The following is an 18,673-nucleotide window of genomic DNA, read 5'->3' as shown; positions in this document are numbered from 1 at the left end:
GCCAAACTTCTGCCAAGACTCCACTGCGGCCAGGAACTTTTCTGCCGCCGCCAATATCTCCGAGTCGGCCCTCCGACACTGTTATTGCATACTGAGATATAAGAAAACCCAAGTCTACAGCCCTATATCTGTCTCCGGGCTACTGTTCTGCTCTCACAGCTTGCTACGGCCATATTTGGCAAATCACAATGGCGCACAACGCCATGGGCAGGGCCCTGCGAAAGGCCTCGAGCACCCTCCAGCAGTCCATCAACCTGACACAAAAACGCAGCTGGTCAGCAAGATGTAAGAAAACCCTCGCTCAGAGAAGTCTATCAGGGTCATAGAAATATGGTGGCTGACTTTTGAACCAGCAATCCCCACGCTTGCCCCGACACAATCCCCGGAACTTGACCAACTCCTCAACCGTTTCCGCGACGAACTGTTCATCCCCTATTCTCTACATGTCCATACGCGAAATCTCATATACCGTCCTAGCAAGGCCAGCAAGCTAACCGGACACCCAATTATTGTGCCAATTGGCACGAAGGAAGAGCCGTACCAACTCCGCCCAATCGACCGATTCGCAACCCCAAACAAAAAGGACAGCCTCAGCGTAATCACACTCATGCATGAGACGAAGAACTGGTCCAACTTGGTCAACTTCCTTCGCGGACTCCAAAAAGTGCATATCAGATTCCAACCTAACCACTGGGAGTGGCTTGTACGGAAAGCCGGAAGCTCAAACGGTCTCGGCGCCCTCTTAATGGCCGCGCAGCAGTCAGAGGTTACTGGCTTCACCCTGAATGACATTTCTCTCGTTGAACGGGTGTTCTTTGAACTTCACCTGGCGGGCCAGCGGGTCGACTTTACGGGCAAGGATATCGCGAAAATCCAAGGTCTCGCAAACTCGTTTTCTCTTTTGATGGAGAACCCTCAACATGAAGTTTCTGATTTGGAAAAGGATCCCAAGAGGAGTACACTTGTTATTGGTACCCTGCTAGAGCTAAGTGCTGCTCGCGCTCTGAGTGACGATGGTTTCGATGGCCGGAAGGTTGAGTCTCAGGCACGGCGTCTTCTCGCCAGCCTGAAGAGAAAGAACCTCAAGAATGTAGGTAAGGATACGCTGTCTAACGACCGACTTCTGCAAGAGCTCGTGCCATGTTACAACGGAATGAAGCTTGCTCTGCAACTGGATAGCATCACACACAACAAACCATTCGCATCAGCGTTGAAGACGCGGACGAATGAGCTTGGAATGTTCATTGGAAACTTAAAGAAGGCGATAAATAAGCCTACGATCGGCCTGGCGCAAGCTCAACTGCTGCATGACAACTGATCTGAGGTTCTCACTACTGGTTATGAATGTACATTATGCATTATCTTCTAAGCAATATCTATTCAGCTGTACTTGTATTTGCGAAAAATCTTATTATTGACGCTTTAACATGGAGAGTACGCTAGATGCTGATTATCATCGCATATAAAACCAATGAAGTGATGTCAAGGAAATAATGCCGAAATAAGTAATGCAGACTTCCAAGTGAAATATTTTGTCGCTGATACATATTCACAAACACAGATCAAAAGTATTGTCATCCCGAATACGAGCTTGTACGGGCAGGGTTGTCTTGCCAGAGACTACGGATGGTCCAGAGACCGTAAGCTAGCAAAGCAGTCAGTGACAAACTCGATATCGGCGGCTGAGCAAAAAGTGGGAATTATACGTACGTGTCCTTGCTCGGTATCTCCAGATAGGCCGCTGAGAAGGATCTCAACAGTGCTCAGTGGAGCCCCGAAATGGCTGGGCCCGTCGAAACGGCGGTAGTCGAAGACATTGGTCTGTGAAATAGCACCAGCAACACCAGGTCCCGTAAGAGCATAAACCACGCGGGCCCCAGTGAGGACCCTCAGGTCAGTCAGTTGCTCGTGGTCGAGACGAGCGTCGGCGGCGTCATCAATACGGTGGGCGATGCAGAGAAGGCGGAGTCTATCAAGAGAAAGCTCTGCCGTGGGTCCAACGGTGGCCAGTCGGCTGAAGAATCCCTGCGATGGCATATTCCCAGCGTCCAATGACCGCACCTGAAACCAACGAGCAATGGATGAGAGAAGACCAGAGTGCGGTTTCATGAACTTGGCGTGGTACTCAGATATCGTGCGAGAGGATGCAATTATGACAGTGGGAGACACTCCAACAGTAGCAAGAGCAAAGTCGACATTCCCTCCAGCAACAGAGTTCAAGGCCACGGAAGCGTTGGTGAAAAGTGCAGCGAAAATCTGGCAGAGGGGATACAATCGCGAGAGTGAGTCAATGGAAAGAACCAGGTCGTCACTGTTGAACCGTTGCGTACGGGGCAAAGAATAAATCAACCCGGAAATGCCTGCAACGAGGTTCTGATCGGACGAAGAATATCAGTGCGGGTCCTAGCAAATACACAACCACAGGGGCTAAACTTACCTCTGGGCCATATTCAACATATTCACCCAACCACAAGGTGGACAAGGTGGGGGTTTTGGAGGTAGGGTCCCATTCTGGCACCTCCAGTCCAGCCAACTCTTTCTTCTCGTCCACAAGTTCATGCCAAACAGCGACATCTAGGTGGTCTTCGACTTCTTTGGGCACATCATTCCAATCCATATGTCGACTTCCTACTTTCGCAACCCAGATCACATGGGAAAGTTGCTGATTGTCCTTGGCTACCAGAGTGAGATCAAGGGCGCCAGCCTCGGCGACCAACGAGTCTGCCTGGGCCTTCTGCAAGAGCCTGGACAGTTCCTGCGCCGGAAGGTTGTGAGGGATGATGACGACTTTGAATCCATAGAAAGCTCCAGCTATTGAGTTGTCAGCGGCGGCCAACCGACAGAAGAAACATCCGGATAACACTAACCAAAGATCGAGACCAAGAGCTCTACAGAATCAGTAAGACAAACAGCGACGATTTTTGCGTTGCCCGACTGTAAGCGCTTCCCAATTACATTGATCTCGGCCGTGATTTGGTCCAAAGAGTGTTCCACAGCTTGTTTCCCGAGCACGGTATAGATCTTGCCCTGCTTTCCGGAGACGGCGCCATTATCGTCAATCTTCCCTTGAACTGCAGCCTTCCAGACATCACGCAGATCGCCATTTCGTCCACTTGTCCACTTAGGCGCATCACGGTCTTTCACGTTCAGACCAGATCTGAGCGGGAATCCGTGCGGGGTCTCCAGACTCCTATGCGCAGCAGACTCGCCGGGTTGTCGTACGGGAAAGGCGGTTGACTGACGGGCGAGCAAGAAAGGATGAATTTCCGGATCTTTAGATGTGACGAACAAGAAGACGGCGAAGGCGACAATAGCACCGGCAATGAAGCTGGTATAAAGATTCCAATCAGATAGCACGTCGTTGAGGAAGCCATCCAGCTTCTCAATTAACGATCCTTCTGTTGCCATCTTGAGCAGCTGAACCCCACACTTGGTTATTTCACCGCGAGAACATCAATGTTCACTTTGCTCATTCATCGACTATACTCCGTAGTTATAGCTGAGGTGTCGGTCCTCGGATGACGTGAGATGGTTGAGCATCCGCCAAGTGGGGGTCAGCGCGCTAAGACAGAGCATATGTCCTGATTAGGTAAGGTCGCGTGTAGGCCGGGGCTTGTCCTTGGTTGCCAGAGAAGTGGCACAGTAACAAACACAACCACCCAGCCAGAGTGAACAAAGACAAGCACCATGGTTGCAATCTAGTTCTTTTTTTGTAAATGGAACAATAACCCAAGTCATTCTTTGCAACTCAGTCAGGTAAGTTCAGTTGATGTCCTTGTTGCTTTTTTCTCGTCTAGGTAAGTCAACCACCCCCGACTTTCTTGTACAAACACTCACTTCCAGCAGCTTTCTTGTAAACTCCAATGGCGTCTCTTCTTCTTCCCCCTTCGACTCCCAAATCGGCCTCTGCTCCTGCCCCTGCCTCCGAAAAATCGCAGACTCCTGGGAAATGGCGCCATCCACAATTGGATGAGATTGTGCGGCGACAGCATGCGGGGACTTTCGGGGACCAGAATGTGAGGAGGCTTGTATGGAATGGCTCTGCTCTATTCATAACCTGGGCCTTTGGGAGTACCTTCAGATCCTAGTAGGTGATATTGGTCGAATGGCTTTGTCATTGAACTGACATGGTCTGCCACAGCTCTCAGTGGATCGAGAGTACAATTGAAATTCCCATGTACTCCGAACTGACCCTCCTCCTCATTCAATTGGTCTTCGTGTTCAACATACTGGTTGCGTTATTTCCCCTGTTTCGACCGAAAGATGAGATGCCCGATATTCCTCTTACCCCGACGCAGCGGGCCCTTCTTGGGCTCAATCCCTCGACGACCTCATCGCCTACCCCAGCAACGTCTTATGCGACCCCTCCAAAGTACAGAGTGTCTTCTGGATCGCGGACAGTTAGTCCGGCTAGCCTCTCCGGATCTCCGTTGTCCGCCAGTGCGAGCGCCTCGAGCCTTCGGTTTTCGTCTAGCGCACCATTTTCCCCGTCCCCCAGCCCATTATTTCACAAAAAGGTGTCAAATGGGGGCAGAGATACTGTACGCAGACCTAGTTTTGGGTCGTCTTCGCCTTTGCGGACCTCGCCTTTCAAGGAGTCGATCGCTTTGCCAGCCACTCCTTCGCCGGCTGCGGGAAAGCGGGGGAGCCTCGGGGTGAGCAACAAGTGGCTGTATGAGCGGAGTAGACGTTCGTCAATCAGCAGTGGTAGTTATTGAGGATCGGTTTTCTATGCGCACATGATGGCTGTTTTACTTCGAGTGGTGTTTCGTTTCGTTATGACTTTTACATGCGCGGCGCATGCAGCATTGCTGGTTTTTTTTTGCTAGTTCATTCTATACCTCATATAAATTATACATTAAATTTCCATGTTCAATGATGAACGAAGCCCATATGAGTTTTTTATGTTTATAATGACGTTACCGGCGGTCTCTTATTAGTGGGGAGCCGCCCCGGATACAAGGTACACATCTCCAGCTTCGCAGAGTTCCCGCAATCGTTCCAAGAAAGCCAACATCACAACTTAACTTATCTGGCGCGGCATCGGATTTAACAAGCCCATTTTCTGTGCCGTTTATCTTTTTTTTAGTTTTCACGCACCCGAACACACGAATACTCGGGCACAATAAATCATTTCCCGCATGAGGTCAAGGGCCTTCTGAGCGTCATCGGTGGATCAAGATGGGAGCCTCGGAGTCGAAGTTAGTCTTCAAACAGGGCATCTTTCGCTTATCGGAGGAGAAGGAAATCCCTGCAGACGATCCATACTGGGCAAGGGTAACTATCGCTCTTCTCGGATTCCGCGACTCAACGCCTGGATTGCTGACAATCGGGGTGTAGTTCTGGGAGCTCCCTGAATCCACGGAGGACGTCTTCAGCCTGTTTACACCAGCAGATATACGACGGACACGCGATCACGCATTAAGGAATTTCGAAACATTATTACTCTCCGTAACCTCCCGTCTCACGGCCCTGAAAAACCATCCTTCCTTCCCCGACCATGACCTCGCTCCTGACCGAGATGCGCTGAATTGTATTCGGATCCTCACCCGCCTTCTCCCGTACGTTTACGAGGCGGAACACTTGGAAGAATGGGAAGAGAAGTTTTTTTGGACAAGGCGGAAGAAAAAGACCAGGGAGGCCCAGTTGGCTGCAGATGTGCTGTTCGATGAAGCGCAGGCAGAGGAAGAGCGAGATCAGGCTTCCCCCCGTACCAGCGACTATGAAAACGTGAAACCCTTGGCTGAGGAGCTGATCGACACGCTCATGGATATGTTATTCTACACGGACTTTACCATTCCAAAGCTGCCCTCGGCAAAGTCCAAGGTTTCATACTCAATCTGGCAGAGCGGTGTCGGCTGCAATACATCGATGGGCTCGACCAGGGAATTAGAAGACAACCGTTGCGAAGTACTCCGATTGCTGCTCACTCTCACTGGAAAGGCGATGTACATGTCTTCTAGTAAGTTGATTTCTCTACTCTTTTCGGCTGAAGCTTACTTCTATCAGGCTTGTTACCTGTTCAAGGTGTCAGGGCCATCACATACATCACGACATGCCAAGAGAAACAAGCAGTACTAACATTGCTATGCTCTCTTTTGAATACAGTGAGTCCTGGTACAACACTAACATTTTTGTGGCGACTGACGTCGGTCAACAGGCGATCAAATACAACCCTGCCTCGTGGAGAGTTCCCTATGATCATGTCGTATGGAAGGACCCCAGGCAAATATTGGTAATCTACTGTCTCCAGTTTCTTCTTGTGCTGCTTCTCTATCCCGTCCCGGAGGATGGCCGTGGGAACCCGCCCAAGAACTATTATCGCCACTATTTTGGCCGTCTGCACCGGCCGCAGGATTTCCAGTTCCTGGTTGACGGCATGACCAGGATCCTGAACCAGCCGGTAAGTCTCTCGGCATATATGCCATGGACTGAACTTACGTATTCTGTCAGATGCAAGCCACGACAGCTTATCTCCCAGGCAGTCAAAAATCGGTCAAATGGGCACCAGAGATGCTGGTCCTTTTCTGGGAAGCCCTACAATGCAACAAGCGATTCAGGTCATTTATCATCGACTCGAACCGGTCTCATGACTTCATTATTCTCTGTATATTCTATAGCATTACGTACAAGTCCGATCCAGCAAAGCAAGGCGTCGTCCGGATGTGCATATTCATCTTGCAAACGATGAGCATCGAGCCTACTTTCGGGAAGAGTTTGAATAAAAGATTCGAAGCTCAAGAGACGCTGCCACAGACCATCCGGATTCCTGGCTTCAAAGGCTCTTATGCTGATTTCCTTCTCATAGTAAGTTCAGATCGTCGTTGCTCTTGCTGTCTCGTCAACTAACATTTATAGTCAATTCATACATTGATAACTACCAGCAAGGGCAATCTGACGGCAGTTTACCCCGCTCTTCTTGCTGTTATCAATAATATAGCACCTTATGTCGAAAACCTAACGGCGGAAACATGTTCCAAAGTCTTACAACTGTTCACATCCATGTCTGCGCCCAGTTTCCTGCTAGCCAATGAGTCGAATCATGCCCTACTTGCTTCGGTACTCGAATCCATCAACGCTATTCTTGAACACCAATTCAAGAGTATGTGATCATATGTCCTTCTGCGATCAGCCAGCTAACGGTAGTAGAAAATCCCTTCCTGGTATATGCGATTTTGAAGTACAGGCGGCGCTTTGAAGCGGTCCGAAAGTTTACTCTTGAAAGTGGTCAGCAGGAGATTGAACGACAAAACCAACGAAGGAAGTCTGAAAACCGGGACTCTATAGCCAGTCCGGTTCTTTCAGCTTCCGATGAGGATCCGCGCCTTTCCTCGGGCACCAGGTCGCCTCTAGGCCGCATCCCAGAGGAGAATAATCCTTTTTCAATTGGCGGAGATGACTCGGAAGATGAGGGCGACGGGCAGCACACGCCAGCGCAGGATTCCGCCTCTGTCCAAACCTCTCGTAGGCAGTCAATCTCATCTGTGGTGGATGAAAGTGTCCCATTACAGCTGCGAGGGATGTCAGAGAAGGCCCGAGGCAAGATGCCGGCAGGGCAACCATCTTTCTCTAGGCAAAACAGTATGACAAGTCAAATTAGCATGTCGGCTGTCTTCCCTTCTTCTTCGGGCGGATTTACGCCCACCACAGCTTGGGTAAGTACAGGTGTGGTTTATATGTGTCTCATATTTGCTGACAGTCTTAGCTTGAATCCTGGTTACCAGAACTTCCTCTACACACAATCCTCACGATCATCTCAGCCATTATGCCAAGCGTTCCGGAAACCGTGTTTCAATCTTCCAGCACTGAGTCTCGCACACTGATCGGAAACCTGCCGACTTTTGCAGAGGATCCGATGATCCAGAGCATCATTGCTGAGCCTGCCCCTCCGCGTGTCCATTCGTTCGAGTGGTCAGCCCTTTCGATGGGCTGGTACGAGTCACTGCTATGGGGATTCATTTTCTCCGCCGAGATGGTTGTCGGTTCCGCATCTGGTGCCACGCCCGGCACGGTTGGGGTCTGGAACGGAACCTCGATCAAGCTATTCAAGGTACAAGAGGCCGCCGCGCAGGGCCCTACCCTACTGGCGCCCTTAGGCGCGGTGGATGCGGTTGGAAGTAACCTAGTACAGCGGATTGGGAACCTTGGACTGCGACGGAGTAGCACGCAGACCGAAGCCCAAAGCAACTCAGGACCTCCGTCAGTCCGTGAGGTCTAATAGAGCCATGATTATGTTTATTCTCAATTATCCTTTTTAGATACCTCAGGTAGCTAGTGTCTTCAATGGAGTATATAGTGAGTGGTCGACGGCCTCGGTAGCCACTAAACTTCCGCGTATCGGACCGATAACAAGGGAGTTGGAGATGAATTCAGCCGGCATGCTCCATACCAAGCCTCGAGACGATATTAAAAGGTGCAGGTGGGCAAATGCTTGCTTCTTTCTGGCTGCTGACAACGACAATGGATGCCAAGTCCACGGGGAGATGGGCCATCTCTAGCCAATCGATTTCGCATGCTCTCAACCCCCCCCAGCAAACATAAAGCCGGCATAGCTCATTTGCTTCTCTCCTTTATCACGGAGCTCAAATTGATATTCAGCCTCGGAAGCCTTTGAGCGTGGCATCTGTATCAGAAAATGGTTCTATCCCGGTCATTGCTTGCCGCAGCCGCCGCTCTGTTCCTCGCGTTCCCGACCGAGGCCGTCGAGGGCGCCTCAGAGCTGCAGAGTGTTCTGAAAAACACCCACGGGAGCTCGGACTATAAATACCCCACGGATTTCACAAGGGGAATTCTACCTGTGAGTCCGCCTGATTGAAAAGCTTACATTTTGAACCACCGGGATGGTGCCGCTAACCCAATATCCCCTTTTCTATAGATCCCCGTTCACTCCCATAAGTGAGTCCATCCCTACCATCAGGGCGCCCGCTAGTACCTAACGGTTTGTAGTGATTACTGGAGGGATGTTCCTTTCTACACAGGTATGTACTCGCGTCCTAGTCTCCATGGAAAGATGCTGACGAGGGGCCACCAGCTCTCTCGCTTGGTTGCATCTCCGTTGAAGCTGATGTGTGGCTGTATAACGGCACTCTCCATGTAAGTTCCACCCTCGCACCGCATGGAGCATATATTGATTGAATAGGTTGGCCACGACGAGTCTTCATTGACTGACGAGCGCACTTTCGAGTCGCTCTACATCAACCCGATCCTCGACGTCCTTGAGCGTCAGAACCCCAAGAGTAAATTTCTAACGGGCCCAACGAACAAGTACGTGCTACGGACACTTTTGTCCAATGCTCTCTAACTCTCTGAAGCGGCGTGTTCGATGCCTCTACCGGTCAAACACTCTACCTCTGGGTTGACTCGAAGACATCCGGTCCCGAAACCTTTGAGGCCGTCATTGCCGCTCTAGAGCCCCTGCGCCAAAAGGGATACTTGACGACCGTCAAGAACAACGAGACCCTCATTGAGGGACCGGTTACTGTGATTGGGACCGGCAATACACCCTACGACATGGTTGGACCTGTTGCTGACCGCGACTACTTCTACGACGGGCCCCTTGCTTCTCTGAACGAGACTGGGCACGGCATCACGTCGCTCATCTCACCAATTGCATCGACGAACTTCGGCGCTGCAGTTGGCGATCTTACTCTGAGTGCCGACAGTGTCCTGAGCGACGAGCAGCTTGAGACTCTTCGATCGCAGATCTCTGTTGCAAAGGAGCTGGGCATCAAGGCTAGGTACTGGGGTGCTCCCTCGTGGCCGATCAGATCTCGCAACCTCCTCTGGGCAACGCTCATCAACGAGGGTATTGGCCTGCTGAATGCTGATGATCTGGCAGCTGCTGCTGAATACTTCTAGACATTCGCCATATATAATGTATTATTAGACCAATATATGTGTCTGCTTGCGATGCGGACATACATGTCCAAGCAGAGTCAAAGCCTAGAATCTTCCCTGGAATGTGAATCAACTCCTCTAGACATTGAACAAGGAAGAAATGCGCGCATTCACCAGAGGCTGAAGCACGTGATCTCCCCATGAAAAGGAACACTTTGATGGGGAAATTGAGGCAACTCTAGGAGAGAATGGAAGAAAAAACACTAAATCATTATAATCACACACGACCTTTGTCCCAATTTGATTGAGTCGTTCTGGGCTCAGGCGGCGATGTCCAAGGTCGATGTTGCTCTGGGAGACCTCTTAGCCAAGGTGCTCCCGACCGATGTAAAGGTTACCATCCGCCATATCTCATCCACGCCCTCGACGACAACCGCTCTATTTGCTCCCTCGCCAGGCGAAGAATCAGAGCCCACTTTCTGCGAGAACCATTTTCTCTCTGCCTCTGTCATTCCAGAAAATAAGGGTGATGGCGGAGAGATAATCGTGTTCGGCATCGAGGTGTTGGTCTACACTACGCCACACCTGACTACCATTTTTGTGTCCAAGGCGGATTCCACCGGGCACCTGCATCTACTTAAAGCCGGACCAAAGAGCTCAATTCTCAGAAGAGTCACCAATACATTTCTCTCGTTCCTCGTACAGACCCACCAACGGCCTGGCGTTCGACTTGTTGTGTCTCTCTTCGCCCGGTCTCAGAACCAGTACCTGTTCCCTGGGAGCATCGAGAACGCCGAAAAGCATGTTCTTGACGATCGCGGGCTGATCAAATGGTGGTGCCGCGCTCTTGATCCAATTCTGCGCGAGTATGAGCCTGAATCTGCCTCGCAGGAGCAAGACAAGAAACATGAAGAATCAGCTCGGAGCTCAGCGACAGCGTACCTCATCGTTCCTGGCTGCGACAAGTTCGAGGCCAGAGGGTTCTTCCCTAGCAGCGCCAGGTCAGATGATAAGGATAAACCTCGATGGCTGAATGCTTATCCTCTGCGCCAACTGTGCAGTAAACCAGATGCCCCGCCGCGCTCTTTGGTCCCTCGGTTCCCTGACGACCCGAAGACGCGCTTTTTGATCGATCTCGACGATGAACTTCCAGCGGCTGCGGATGGGGAGACCTCGAGCGGTCACTGGAGGAGTGTGAAGTCTCTGGACCAGTTTTGGGAAATGATGTCCTTCCGTCAAGAGTGTTCTGCGGGAAGATTGGTTGGGTTTTTGTGGCTTGTTATCAATCCTCCTGGGGTGGTGAATTCGAATCCGATGCTTAGTACAACCGGTCTCGTTGAGGTCAAGGACACTTCTGCTACAGTCAAAGATGCTGCGAAAGCAGAGACTGAGCTACCTACTTCTGAAGTCACGGCCGGAGCAGATCAAACGCAGGTTTCAGTGGTCTCAGAAAAAGGTGGCGAAGATACTTCAATTCCTCAACCAAGCGATAAGACGAAGCCTCAGCTGGCGAACGACGGGAGTGCATTCTACTGGCCACAGGCAGCGCGAGGACATGCAGTGTTGAACGAGGAAGACTACAAAAAAGCGATCAACTTTCTACTCGAGCAAGACTTCTACAACGAGGAAGTTTCATTTGCCAGCACGAAGGCGTTCAACGACAAGGTCGCCGCTCTTGCTGACGAGCTCTGGGTCGGCCAGCATGTCATGGGAAAGAACGCCTATGAGGAGCCTACAGTCTCATCGCAGCCGTCCGAAGTGCCTGCTACCACGCTCTTGGTCCGGAAACGTAAGAAGGATGAAGGCGCAGCGTCAGACCAGGCTCCGAGTGGATCTGCAGGGTCAGCTCCTGCTCAGGACGCTGGTGTGAATGTTCTCCAGGGCAGTCTGATTCGGAAGAAGAAGAAAACTTAACCATTCCCTCCGATAATGATGATGACGAATTCCATTGTACAATATCAGGCCAAATCTACAAACCAATACCACGCAATGCTCGAACTGGAATATGAGTCGTTTTCGTATTCGTATTCACGTAGAGACAAAGCTCCTGGTTTAATCATATCTTCCTTGCTCATGATTCTGTTCAAAATATAGTAATAATTGTCTATTCCTAGTAGGAGACACTCTAAGCCTTGCTGTATGACTTCCGAGCGGGTCCGCGACTCCAAAACAGCTCCTCATATTTGCGGCTGACGCAAATTCCAAACATGATCCGTTGTATCCGACTGGATCCTTGATCTGTGCTACCTGTGCTCCAGTTTGCTGGCATAATTCCATCAGCTGCATGTTGCACCCAAAACAGGGCGATAAATAATAAAACTGCGGAGCTCCGCGTCTTCTTTTCCTCCCTTCTTTTCTTTCTTGTTCACCTCCACTCCGCGTCCGCATCCGCGTCTTCCTACCATAGAATGTCCTACTTTCGTCGCGTACGCCTATGATAACGCTTCAGTCGATTTCGGACGCCCTCGGTTTGCGAGCAGCCCGTCATGGCGCATTCCAGTGGTCGGTCGCGCTGGGGTGGATAGGTCTGGTCTGGTACTCTACCGTGACGACTGTTTGTGCATTGGGATACTACAAATTGTACTTGGTCTCGACGGTGTTCCCCTGCAACTTGTGCTAATTGACTGGGCTCAGATGGAAGCACTACCTCCGACGCCCTCAGAAATCCTACTCCGCCACGGCTCCGGACGCCCCCCATGTCACCGTCATTCGACCGGTCAAAGGCCTCGAGCCGCACCTGTACGACTGCCTAGCCTCGGCCTTCCGGCAAGAATACCCCCGCGACAAACTTACTGTTTGTCTTTGTGTCTCCTCTCGAAGCGATCCTGCCTACGCGACCCTGGAAAAATTGGTCGCCGATTTTCCACATGTCGATGCGCATATTTACGTGGAGGAAGAGGATCCGCTCCTCCAGCCCGATCATGAACCCGCGTACGAACTCGGGCCAAACCCCAAGATTCGGAATATGAGTCGAGCGTATAGGGAGGCAAAGGGTGATATCGTTTGGATCGCGGACTGCAATGTCTGGGTTGGAAAGGGCGTTTGCGGGCGCATGGTGGACAAGCTGTGCGGTCTTGGTACGGATTCCAGCAAGGAGAATAAGTTCGTGCACCATCTGCCTGTTGCTGTAGACGTGGCGGGTACTGCTAGCTTGGAGGAGCAGCGGGCGCTTCAAACAAACGGGACTGTCAACAAGCAGAGTGGGAAGAGCCCCCGCACGCCTGGTGCTTTGGCCATGGGGGGTGGCCGGCTGGAAGAACTATTTCTCTCGTCCTCGCATGCCAAGATGTATACCGCCATCAACACCGTTCTCATCGCACCGTGCATTGTGGGCAAGTCGAATATGTTCCGGCGCTCTCACCTCAACTACCTAACCACCCCATCCCCGAATGCCAGTCGCAAGTTCAACCCAGGCATCGACTACTTCTCCGACAATATTTGCGAGGACCATCTAATCGGTGATTTGCTTTGGAAGAACAAGGTCCGCGAGGAAAAAGAGCACGGTAGGCGCCTGGGCAAGCATGCGCTGGTCTACGGAGACCTCGCATTCCAGCCTATCGCGAACATGAGCGTGCCGTCTTATATAGCGCGCCGGGTACGATGGCTGCGTGTCCGAAAATTCATCGTTATCCTCGCTACCCTTGTCGAACCTGGCACGGAGTCAATACTCTGTTCTGTATTTGGAGCTTTTGGTATCACCACCTCATTGGCGCAGCACCTCCACAACGAAGCGCTGAGCACGTGGTCGACCTTCTTCACTTTCATTGGTGCCAGTATCCTAACATGGAGTCTCATCGACTGGACTGTCTATATCATGCTCCATTCTGGCAGAACCGTCGAACGGGACGAAAATACTCCATCGTTTGCGCTTCCGCCCCGCCGTACAACCAGGCGTCTATTCCGATATTGGCTCGCGGCATGGCTGGGAAGGGAGACCCTCGCCTTTCCCATCTGGTTCTGGGCTATCTGGGGCGGTATGACTGTGACATGGCGGGATCGTCAATTCAGGATTGGACTCGATACTAAGGCGCATGAGATTGGGGGCAGTCCCCGGGTTAAGCGGGTACGGGCCGAGGGATCTGATTCAGGTGAGGGTGAGGGTGCGTCAACTGTATCGGCTGCCAATGGGAAACCGAGGCGCAATCCGCGGAGAAGTGCACGAACAAAGAGTAGAGGATAGAAGCTTAGGATTAAAGTTAACGAGGCATGAATTCATCGAAGTCTATAGATAGTATATACGAAGCGAAACTTTTCACATATCAAAAGAAGAATCAAAAGAACATAACTCATTCCATCTCACTCGTCTAACCAGCTTCCCATCACACCACATCAAGACTGCTGCTCACTGCTGCTCCCAGCCTCAGCCCCCTGAGGCTCCCCATGCTCCAACAGCCACTCAACAACCTGCCTCCCCTTCGTAAGCGGAACCTGCGGCGCATCCTCGCCTTCACCACCAACCTCAGCCTCCATCTCCTCATCCCCATCCTCATCCTTGCTCTCGTTGGGGTTAGGCGTCTGCGTCGCCTCCTGCGCCTTCCAGTCCGCCCGCTCCGCCAAAAAGACCGCGTCAAGACCAGCCTCGTTCTTAATGGACATGTCGGCTCCAGCGCCCACAAGGACCTTGACGCACTCGAGGTGCGTGTTTAGCGTTGCCCAGTGCAGAGGCGTGTTGCCGGAGTGGTTGCGGTGGTTCACGACGGCTTTGGTCTCGGTCTCTGTCAGTTTGTTCTCTTTCAGCCCTGTGTTGAGGAGGGTTGTGAGGTTTGAGAGGATTTCTAGCGCTTGTTAGTACGGAGGTCAAAACGTGAAGGGGTTAAGGGAGGGAAGTACCAAGGTTCCCGTTCGCTGCAGGGTAATGCAGGAGACAGCAGCCGCTGCCGCCCTCCTCTTCAGGCGCGGAGTCGATTGCGGATGCAACGATGACAGACTGGGGCGCAGAGTACTTCGTTGATAGCGTGTTGAGGTCCTCTTCCAGGGCGGCGGAGTCGCCGGCGCGCACGGAGTAGATGAGGTCGTCGACCTCGTCAGCGGTTAGACTGATCAGAGGCATTTTGAGTCTCTGGCTTGATGCTTAGAGCTTTGGTTGGTTGATGTTGCGCCTGTTGTGTTGGGCAGATCAGGTGGTGCACTTGATGATGATAGACCAAATCAGGTGTATTCTTGTGTCTGTGATTTGGATTTGAATATATCTGTATGATGATTAGCGAAATTCAATATTTTTTTTTTGGTATAGTGCAAGACAAGATTTAATGGGTACCCTCAGCAGCGCAGCTTCGTTTCCAACTCCACTGTAAGTAAGCCCAAGTTGAAAGTTTGGCTCAGGCTGCTGGGGACGTCTGGTAGAGACATGGTATATGAGGTGGCTCTGTTCTCAGTAAGGCCGGGGACCACTCCCACCAGACACAATTGCAGGCATGTAGGTCCGCTATATAAATGGAAGATGTGCCTCCCAGGACATGAACCACCACAACCACCATGGATTCGTGGGGTTCCAAAAACAAATGCGCCATAAGGAATAACGGAAATTTTTGCTCACCTCTTTCTTTTCCAATTACAATGTGGTTCTGCCTGGCGCTCGTGCTATATCAAAATTTGATTTCGAGAACTTTGTGGAAGTCATGTGAGTTGGAGGAAATTGACCAATGGCGGGGCATAGATGCTGCAGTAAGCCGTTTGCTATATAGATTTCAAAATAGAGATATTTGTCATAAGCTGTCAGTGTGGCCGAGTGGTTAAGGCGGTAGATTCGAACCGCCTCTTTTCGAGGGTCGATTATCTACTGGGTTCGCCCGCGCCAGTTCGAATCTGGTCGCTGACGTTAAATCTTTTTTTTTTTTTTTTTGACTCAACTACAAAGTACCTTTTACTGGCTCTTCTCCTTGTATTGGTCGGGTCTAATGTTGTTTGCGGCAGATATATTCTCGCCCTGCGAGACATCCTTTTTGCACCCTTGAAAACCAATATACAGCTGGTTATAATGTGTGCACAAATAGGGACTGTTAGTCATCAACCGTAATGCCAGACTGCGGAACAACATTCCTCCCATCAAGTCTTCGGAATGCATCATTGAACCCCGAGTTTCATACAAACGAACAACCATAACTCTGCGTAAGCACAATGACCGCTAGCCATGCGAAGGACGCCCCAGCGGGTGCATCCGAATCTACATCATCGCCACCAGAGAGTACTAGCCCAAACAGAGACAATGATCCGGCAGTGACGACAGAGGCTGAAAACCAGGCACCCGCGGAGGAGCAAACGCCAGAAACACAGGACAGCAGCAAAGACGACACACCACAACAAGAGGAGGAACAAGAGGAGGGCGAAACAAAAGAGTCAGATGCGCCGCCATTACCGGACGAAGTACCACCGCCGCTACCCAACGAAGCTCCGCCGGGCGACGGCAACGACGACGGTTGGGAGCCCGTCTGGGACCCCAATGCGCAAGCATTCTACTTCTATAACCGGTATTCGGGCCTCTCACAGTGGGAGAATCCTAGGGTTCCGCAAGCAGCCACCGCCACCGCCGCTGCCCTAGAGCCCCCTGCGCCAGGCACAGAGGAACCAGCTCCGATCGAGAAAGTCACGGCTCCGCTGGGCGGGTACAACCCTACCATTCATGGCGACTATGACCCGACTGCTCCGTATGCGCAACACTACGAGCGCCAGGAAGAGGAACTTCAGGGTGTACCGGGGATGGGTGCGGGGAATGCTGCTGGCTACGAGGTCGTTGGATCGTTCAATCGGTTCACGGGTCGATGGCAGGGGGAGTCGCAGAATCCGGAGTACCACAATGATGAGAATAAGTCACGGCGGCAGATGAATGCGTACTTTGACGTTGACGCTGCGGCGAACTCGCATGATGGACGGAGTTTACGAGCTGAGCGCAGCGCAAAGAAACTGAGCAAGAAGGAGCTCAAGGCATTCAAGGACAAACGGCGGGAGAAGAAAGAGGAGAAGAGGAGAGCGTGGCTGCGCGATTGACCTCCAAATAAACTTCTTTCTTACACCTTTCCGTTTTTGATTATCCGTTGTGATACCTACTGGGTTAGACCTCGAGAGGTTGGCGTTGTTTGACTGACTACACTGCATCATGGCTTGGCTTGGCATATCATATCCTCATTACTGCATTATAGAAGCGATGGCTCACGCCGTATGTATTTCACCACCACCACTGAATTAAAAGATCTCATCACTGTTCTTTCCCAACCTCTGCTTCCTTCAAAACACCCCTCTCCCTCAGCAGAGCCACCGCATCCGCCGCCTACTCCTGACACCGTCTAAGCTTCACCTTCGGAAACAACCTCTTCGCCCCTTGGAACTGCTTCTTGGGCACCTCGATCTCCTCGCAGATACTCAGGACCCGTTCAGCCTCGTAGTCCGCAACACTGACGCTCCCAATTCGCGTCTTGAACAGGAACACAGGCTCGTCCTCGGGCTTGATGCAGAACCGGTGGTTGAATGTCATGCCTTCTTGGATGTTGCCGATCACGTGGAGGCGGTGGCCTGTTAGGGGTCCTTCTTCGGCTGTTTCGATGAAGATGTAGTGGTGGTCTCGTGGGCCGAGGGAGGTTTCGGTGATGAGGTAGGCGGCGTACGTTGGATTGATTGTCGGGGGGCTGTTACGTTGGTGTTGGGATTTATGCTTGGGCTTGTTATTAAGTGTGTGTGGGTATTCCGTGGAAATCAAGAGTATTTTACTGACCTATCTCTTAGAGAGTTAACGTATTGTCTGTTTAGGATGCGATGTAATGATGAGAGTGAGTGGTGTTGGTGTTGGTCGCTTAAGCAGTCATTTGCGGCAGAGATATATAGTTCGACCCGAGTCAACAAAGAAGTGTTACATATCAATTGGCTCACCAAGATAAGATTGTATGAGAAGAGATTGTCTCATTGAAACCTATTCGACGAGAACAGCAGAAAGCCTAGCAATTGATTCAAATTTAGGCAGCACATCATATACCTATGCCGAGCTGATGCCTACCGCACCTGCCTAGGTACTGAACGACGACACTCGCCAAGACACTCCAGCGTCCACAACTCCTCATCAAAGCCTCACCAGCAATACTTGCTCTTTGACTCCTTTTCAGCTCAGACTACATTGCGGATTGCTTCTAGAGCCGGTGTACAGGAGAGAACTGTGCATACCATGAGCAAAGCGAAAGAAGCCGAAGGCGTCGCTTTTACTACGTAGGGAGGTATCCACGAACGCAGACCGACCCCTCCTCGATGAGGGCCAGGGATTGAGCACGAGAAGAGAGTTGTTTACCATCTACTTCCGAGGTCTATGGAAACTGATGCGTATTACATGAGACCGCCCACGCTACCGGCTTACCTACATCTCGAACTTACGCATGGCCGTCGGATGTGCTCAGGGACGCTCATAACGTAGTGAGAACAGTCGCGGAACAACTGGCTAGGCAACTGCTGAGTAAGTATGGGAGGTTGGGGGAGAGGAAGAAAAAGCTTGGAATGAAGGACAAGCAGTGAGGTCTGATACTGGATGCCTGTTATTAGATGGTTGCAACAGAGCGGGAAAAATGAACTTGGATAATCAGGTATACCAACCCTGCCTTGTTGCTACAGAACCAACCTGATCTACATCCAGAAATGGCATTCTTCACCCACCACAACTGAGAAATATGCGCTGGGGATTCCAAGGCCAAGCACCCACTCACCACCTAGCTACTTCAGGTTCAAGATTACTCGGGACTGGCGTCACTGAACTACGTAGGAACTTGCCCGGAAACGAAGCAGGCTCCTGGAGATGCGAAGAGCCGAATACTGGCTGCAATGTCATTACGAACCGGCGTTAGGACTTACTGTTACGGCAAAC

At 51.3% G+C, this 18,673-nt stretch overlaps 9 protein-coding genes and 1 non-coding gene across 10 annotated transcripts; 7 read left to right on the top strand and 3 right to left on the bottom strand.

The window, feature by feature from the left end:
* Positions 1 to 43: 43 nt before the first annotated feature.
* Positions 44 to 1,389, top strand: BDW74DRAFT_158461 (uncharacterized protein). Its single transcript, XM_073725322.1, has 2 exons — positions 44 to 285; positions 354 to 1,389. Exons 1-2 carry the CDS (start codon positions 189 to 191, stop codon positions 1,316 to 1,318), a joined length of 1,062 nt encoding a protein of 353 aa, XP_073581124.1. The 5' UTR covers positions 44 to 188; the 3' UTR covers positions 1,319 to 1,389.
* On the bottom strand, positions 1,390 to 3,511 carry BDW74DRAFT_158459 (uncharacterized protein). The gene is made up of 4 exons (XM_073725321.1): positions 2,868 to 3,511; positions 2,438 to 2,811; positions 1,711 to 2,373; positions 1,390 to 1,645 (listed from the first exon to the last, which is right to left on the bottom strand). Exons 1-4 carry the CDS (start codon positions 3,406 to 3,408, stop codon positions 1,550 to 1,552), a joined length of 1,674 nt encoding a protein of 557 aa, XP_073581123.1. The 5' UTR covers positions 3,409 to 3,511; the 3' UTR covers positions 1,390 to 1,549.
* Positions 3,512 to 3,668: 157 nt separating this feature from the next.
* Positions 3,669 to 4,876, top strand: BDW74DRAFT_158458 (nuclear pore complex component-domain-containing protein). Its single transcript, XM_073725320.1, has 3 exons — positions 3,669 to 3,797; positions 3,847 to 4,087; positions 4,142 to 4,876. Exons 2-3 carry the CDS (start codon positions 3,864 to 3,866, stop codon positions 4,716 to 4,718), a joined length of 801 nt encoding a protein of 266 aa, XP_073581122.1. The 5' UTR covers positions 3,669 to 3,797; positions 3,847 to 3,863; the 3' UTR covers positions 4,719 to 4,876.
* A 118-nt stretch (positions 4,877 to 4,994) lies between these two features.
* Positions 4,995 to 8,302, top strand: BDW74DRAFT_63428 (Hid1 family protein). The gene is made up of 8 exons (XM_073733343.1): positions 4,995 to 5,277; positions 5,341 to 5,962; positions 6,010 to 6,107; positions 6,161 to 6,403; positions 6,454 to 6,807; positions 6,859 to 7,102; positions 7,150 to 7,655; positions 7,706 to 8,302. The coding sequence occupies exons 1-8, from the start codon at positions 5,182 to 5,184 to the stop codon at positions 8,216 to 8,218; spliced, it is 2,676 nt and encodes an 891-aa protein (XP_073581121.1). The 5' UTR covers positions 4,995 to 5,181; the 3' UTR covers positions 8,219 to 8,302.
* Positions 8,303 to 8,418: 116 nt separating this feature from the next.
* BDW74DRAFT_63395 (uncharacterized protein) lies at positions 8,419 to 10,013 on the top strand. The gene is made up of 6 exons (XM_073733341.1): positions 8,419 to 8,797; positions 8,876 to 8,895; positions 8,947 to 8,978; positions 9,032 to 9,093; positions 9,140 to 9,264; positions 9,312 to 10,013. Exons 1-6 carry the CDS (start codon positions 8,636 to 8,638, stop codon positions 9,856 to 9,858), a joined length of 948 nt encoding a protein of 315 aa, XP_073581120.1. The 5' UTR covers positions 8,419 to 8,635; the 3' UTR covers positions 9,859 to 10,013.
* A 154-nt stretch (positions 10,014 to 10,167) lies between these two features.
* BDW74DRAFT_169581 (uncharacterized protein) lies at positions 10,168 to 14,258 on the top strand (the record flags this gene model as incomplete). Its single annotated transcript, XM_073727012.1, has 5 exons — positions 10,168 to 11,167; positions 11,246 to 11,703; positions 12,245 to 12,417; positions 12,472 to 13,900; positions 14,196 to 14,258. 5 exons carry the CDS (start codon positions 10,168 to 10,170, stop codon positions 14,256 to 14,258), a joined length of 3,123 nt encoding a protein of 1,040 aa, XP_073581119.1.
* A 309-nt stretch (positions 14,259 to 14,567) lies between these two features.
* BDW74DRAFT_63392 (uncharacterized protein) lies at positions 14,568 to 14,992 on the bottom strand. The gene has a single exon (XM_073733340.1). The coding sequence runs from the start codon at positions 14,885 to 14,887 to the stop codon at positions 14,651 to 14,653; it is 237 nt and encodes a 78-aa protein (XP_073581118.1). The 5' UTR covers positions 14,888 to 14,992; the 3' UTR covers positions 14,568 to 14,650.
* Positions 14,993 to 15,551: 559 nt separating this feature from the next.
* On the top strand, positions 15,552 to 15,655 carry BDW74DRAFT_t162. The gene has a single exon. It is a non-coding gene; the product is annotated as a tRNA-Ser (tRNA).
* A 267-nt stretch (positions 15,656 to 15,922) lies between these two features.
* BDW74DRAFT_63384 (WW domain-containing protein) lies at positions 15,923 to 17,158 on the top strand. The gene has a single exon (XM_073733339.1). It carries the CDS (start codon positions 15,955 to 15,957, stop codon positions 16,819 to 16,821), a length of 867 nt encoding a protein of 288 aa, XP_073581117.1. The 5' UTR covers positions 15,923 to 15,954; the 3' UTR covers positions 16,822 to 17,158.
* Positions 17,102 to 18,222, bottom strand: BDW74DRAFT_180890 (uncharacterized protein; the record flags this gene model as incomplete). Its single annotated transcript, XM_073729860.1, has 2 exons — positions 17,102 to 17,542; positions 18,190 to 18,222. The coding sequence occupies 2 exons, from the start codon at positions 18,220 to 18,222 to the stop codon at positions 17,102 to 17,104; spliced, it is 474 nt and encodes a 157-aa protein (XP_073581116.1).
* Positions 18,223 to 18,673: the final 451 nt, after the last annotated feature.

The sequence above is a fragment of the Aspergillus multicolor genome (genome assembly GCF_047715735.1).
Source record: "Aspergillus multicolor strain CBS 133.54 unplaced genomic scaffold BDW74scaffold_24, whole genome shotgun sequence".
Taxonomy (NCBI): domain Eukaryota; kingdom Fungi; phylum Ascomycota; class Eurotiomycetes; order Eurotiales; family Aspergillaceae; genus Aspergillus; species Aspergillus multicolor.
This window is presented reverse-complemented; position numbering and strand designations above follow the sequence as displayed.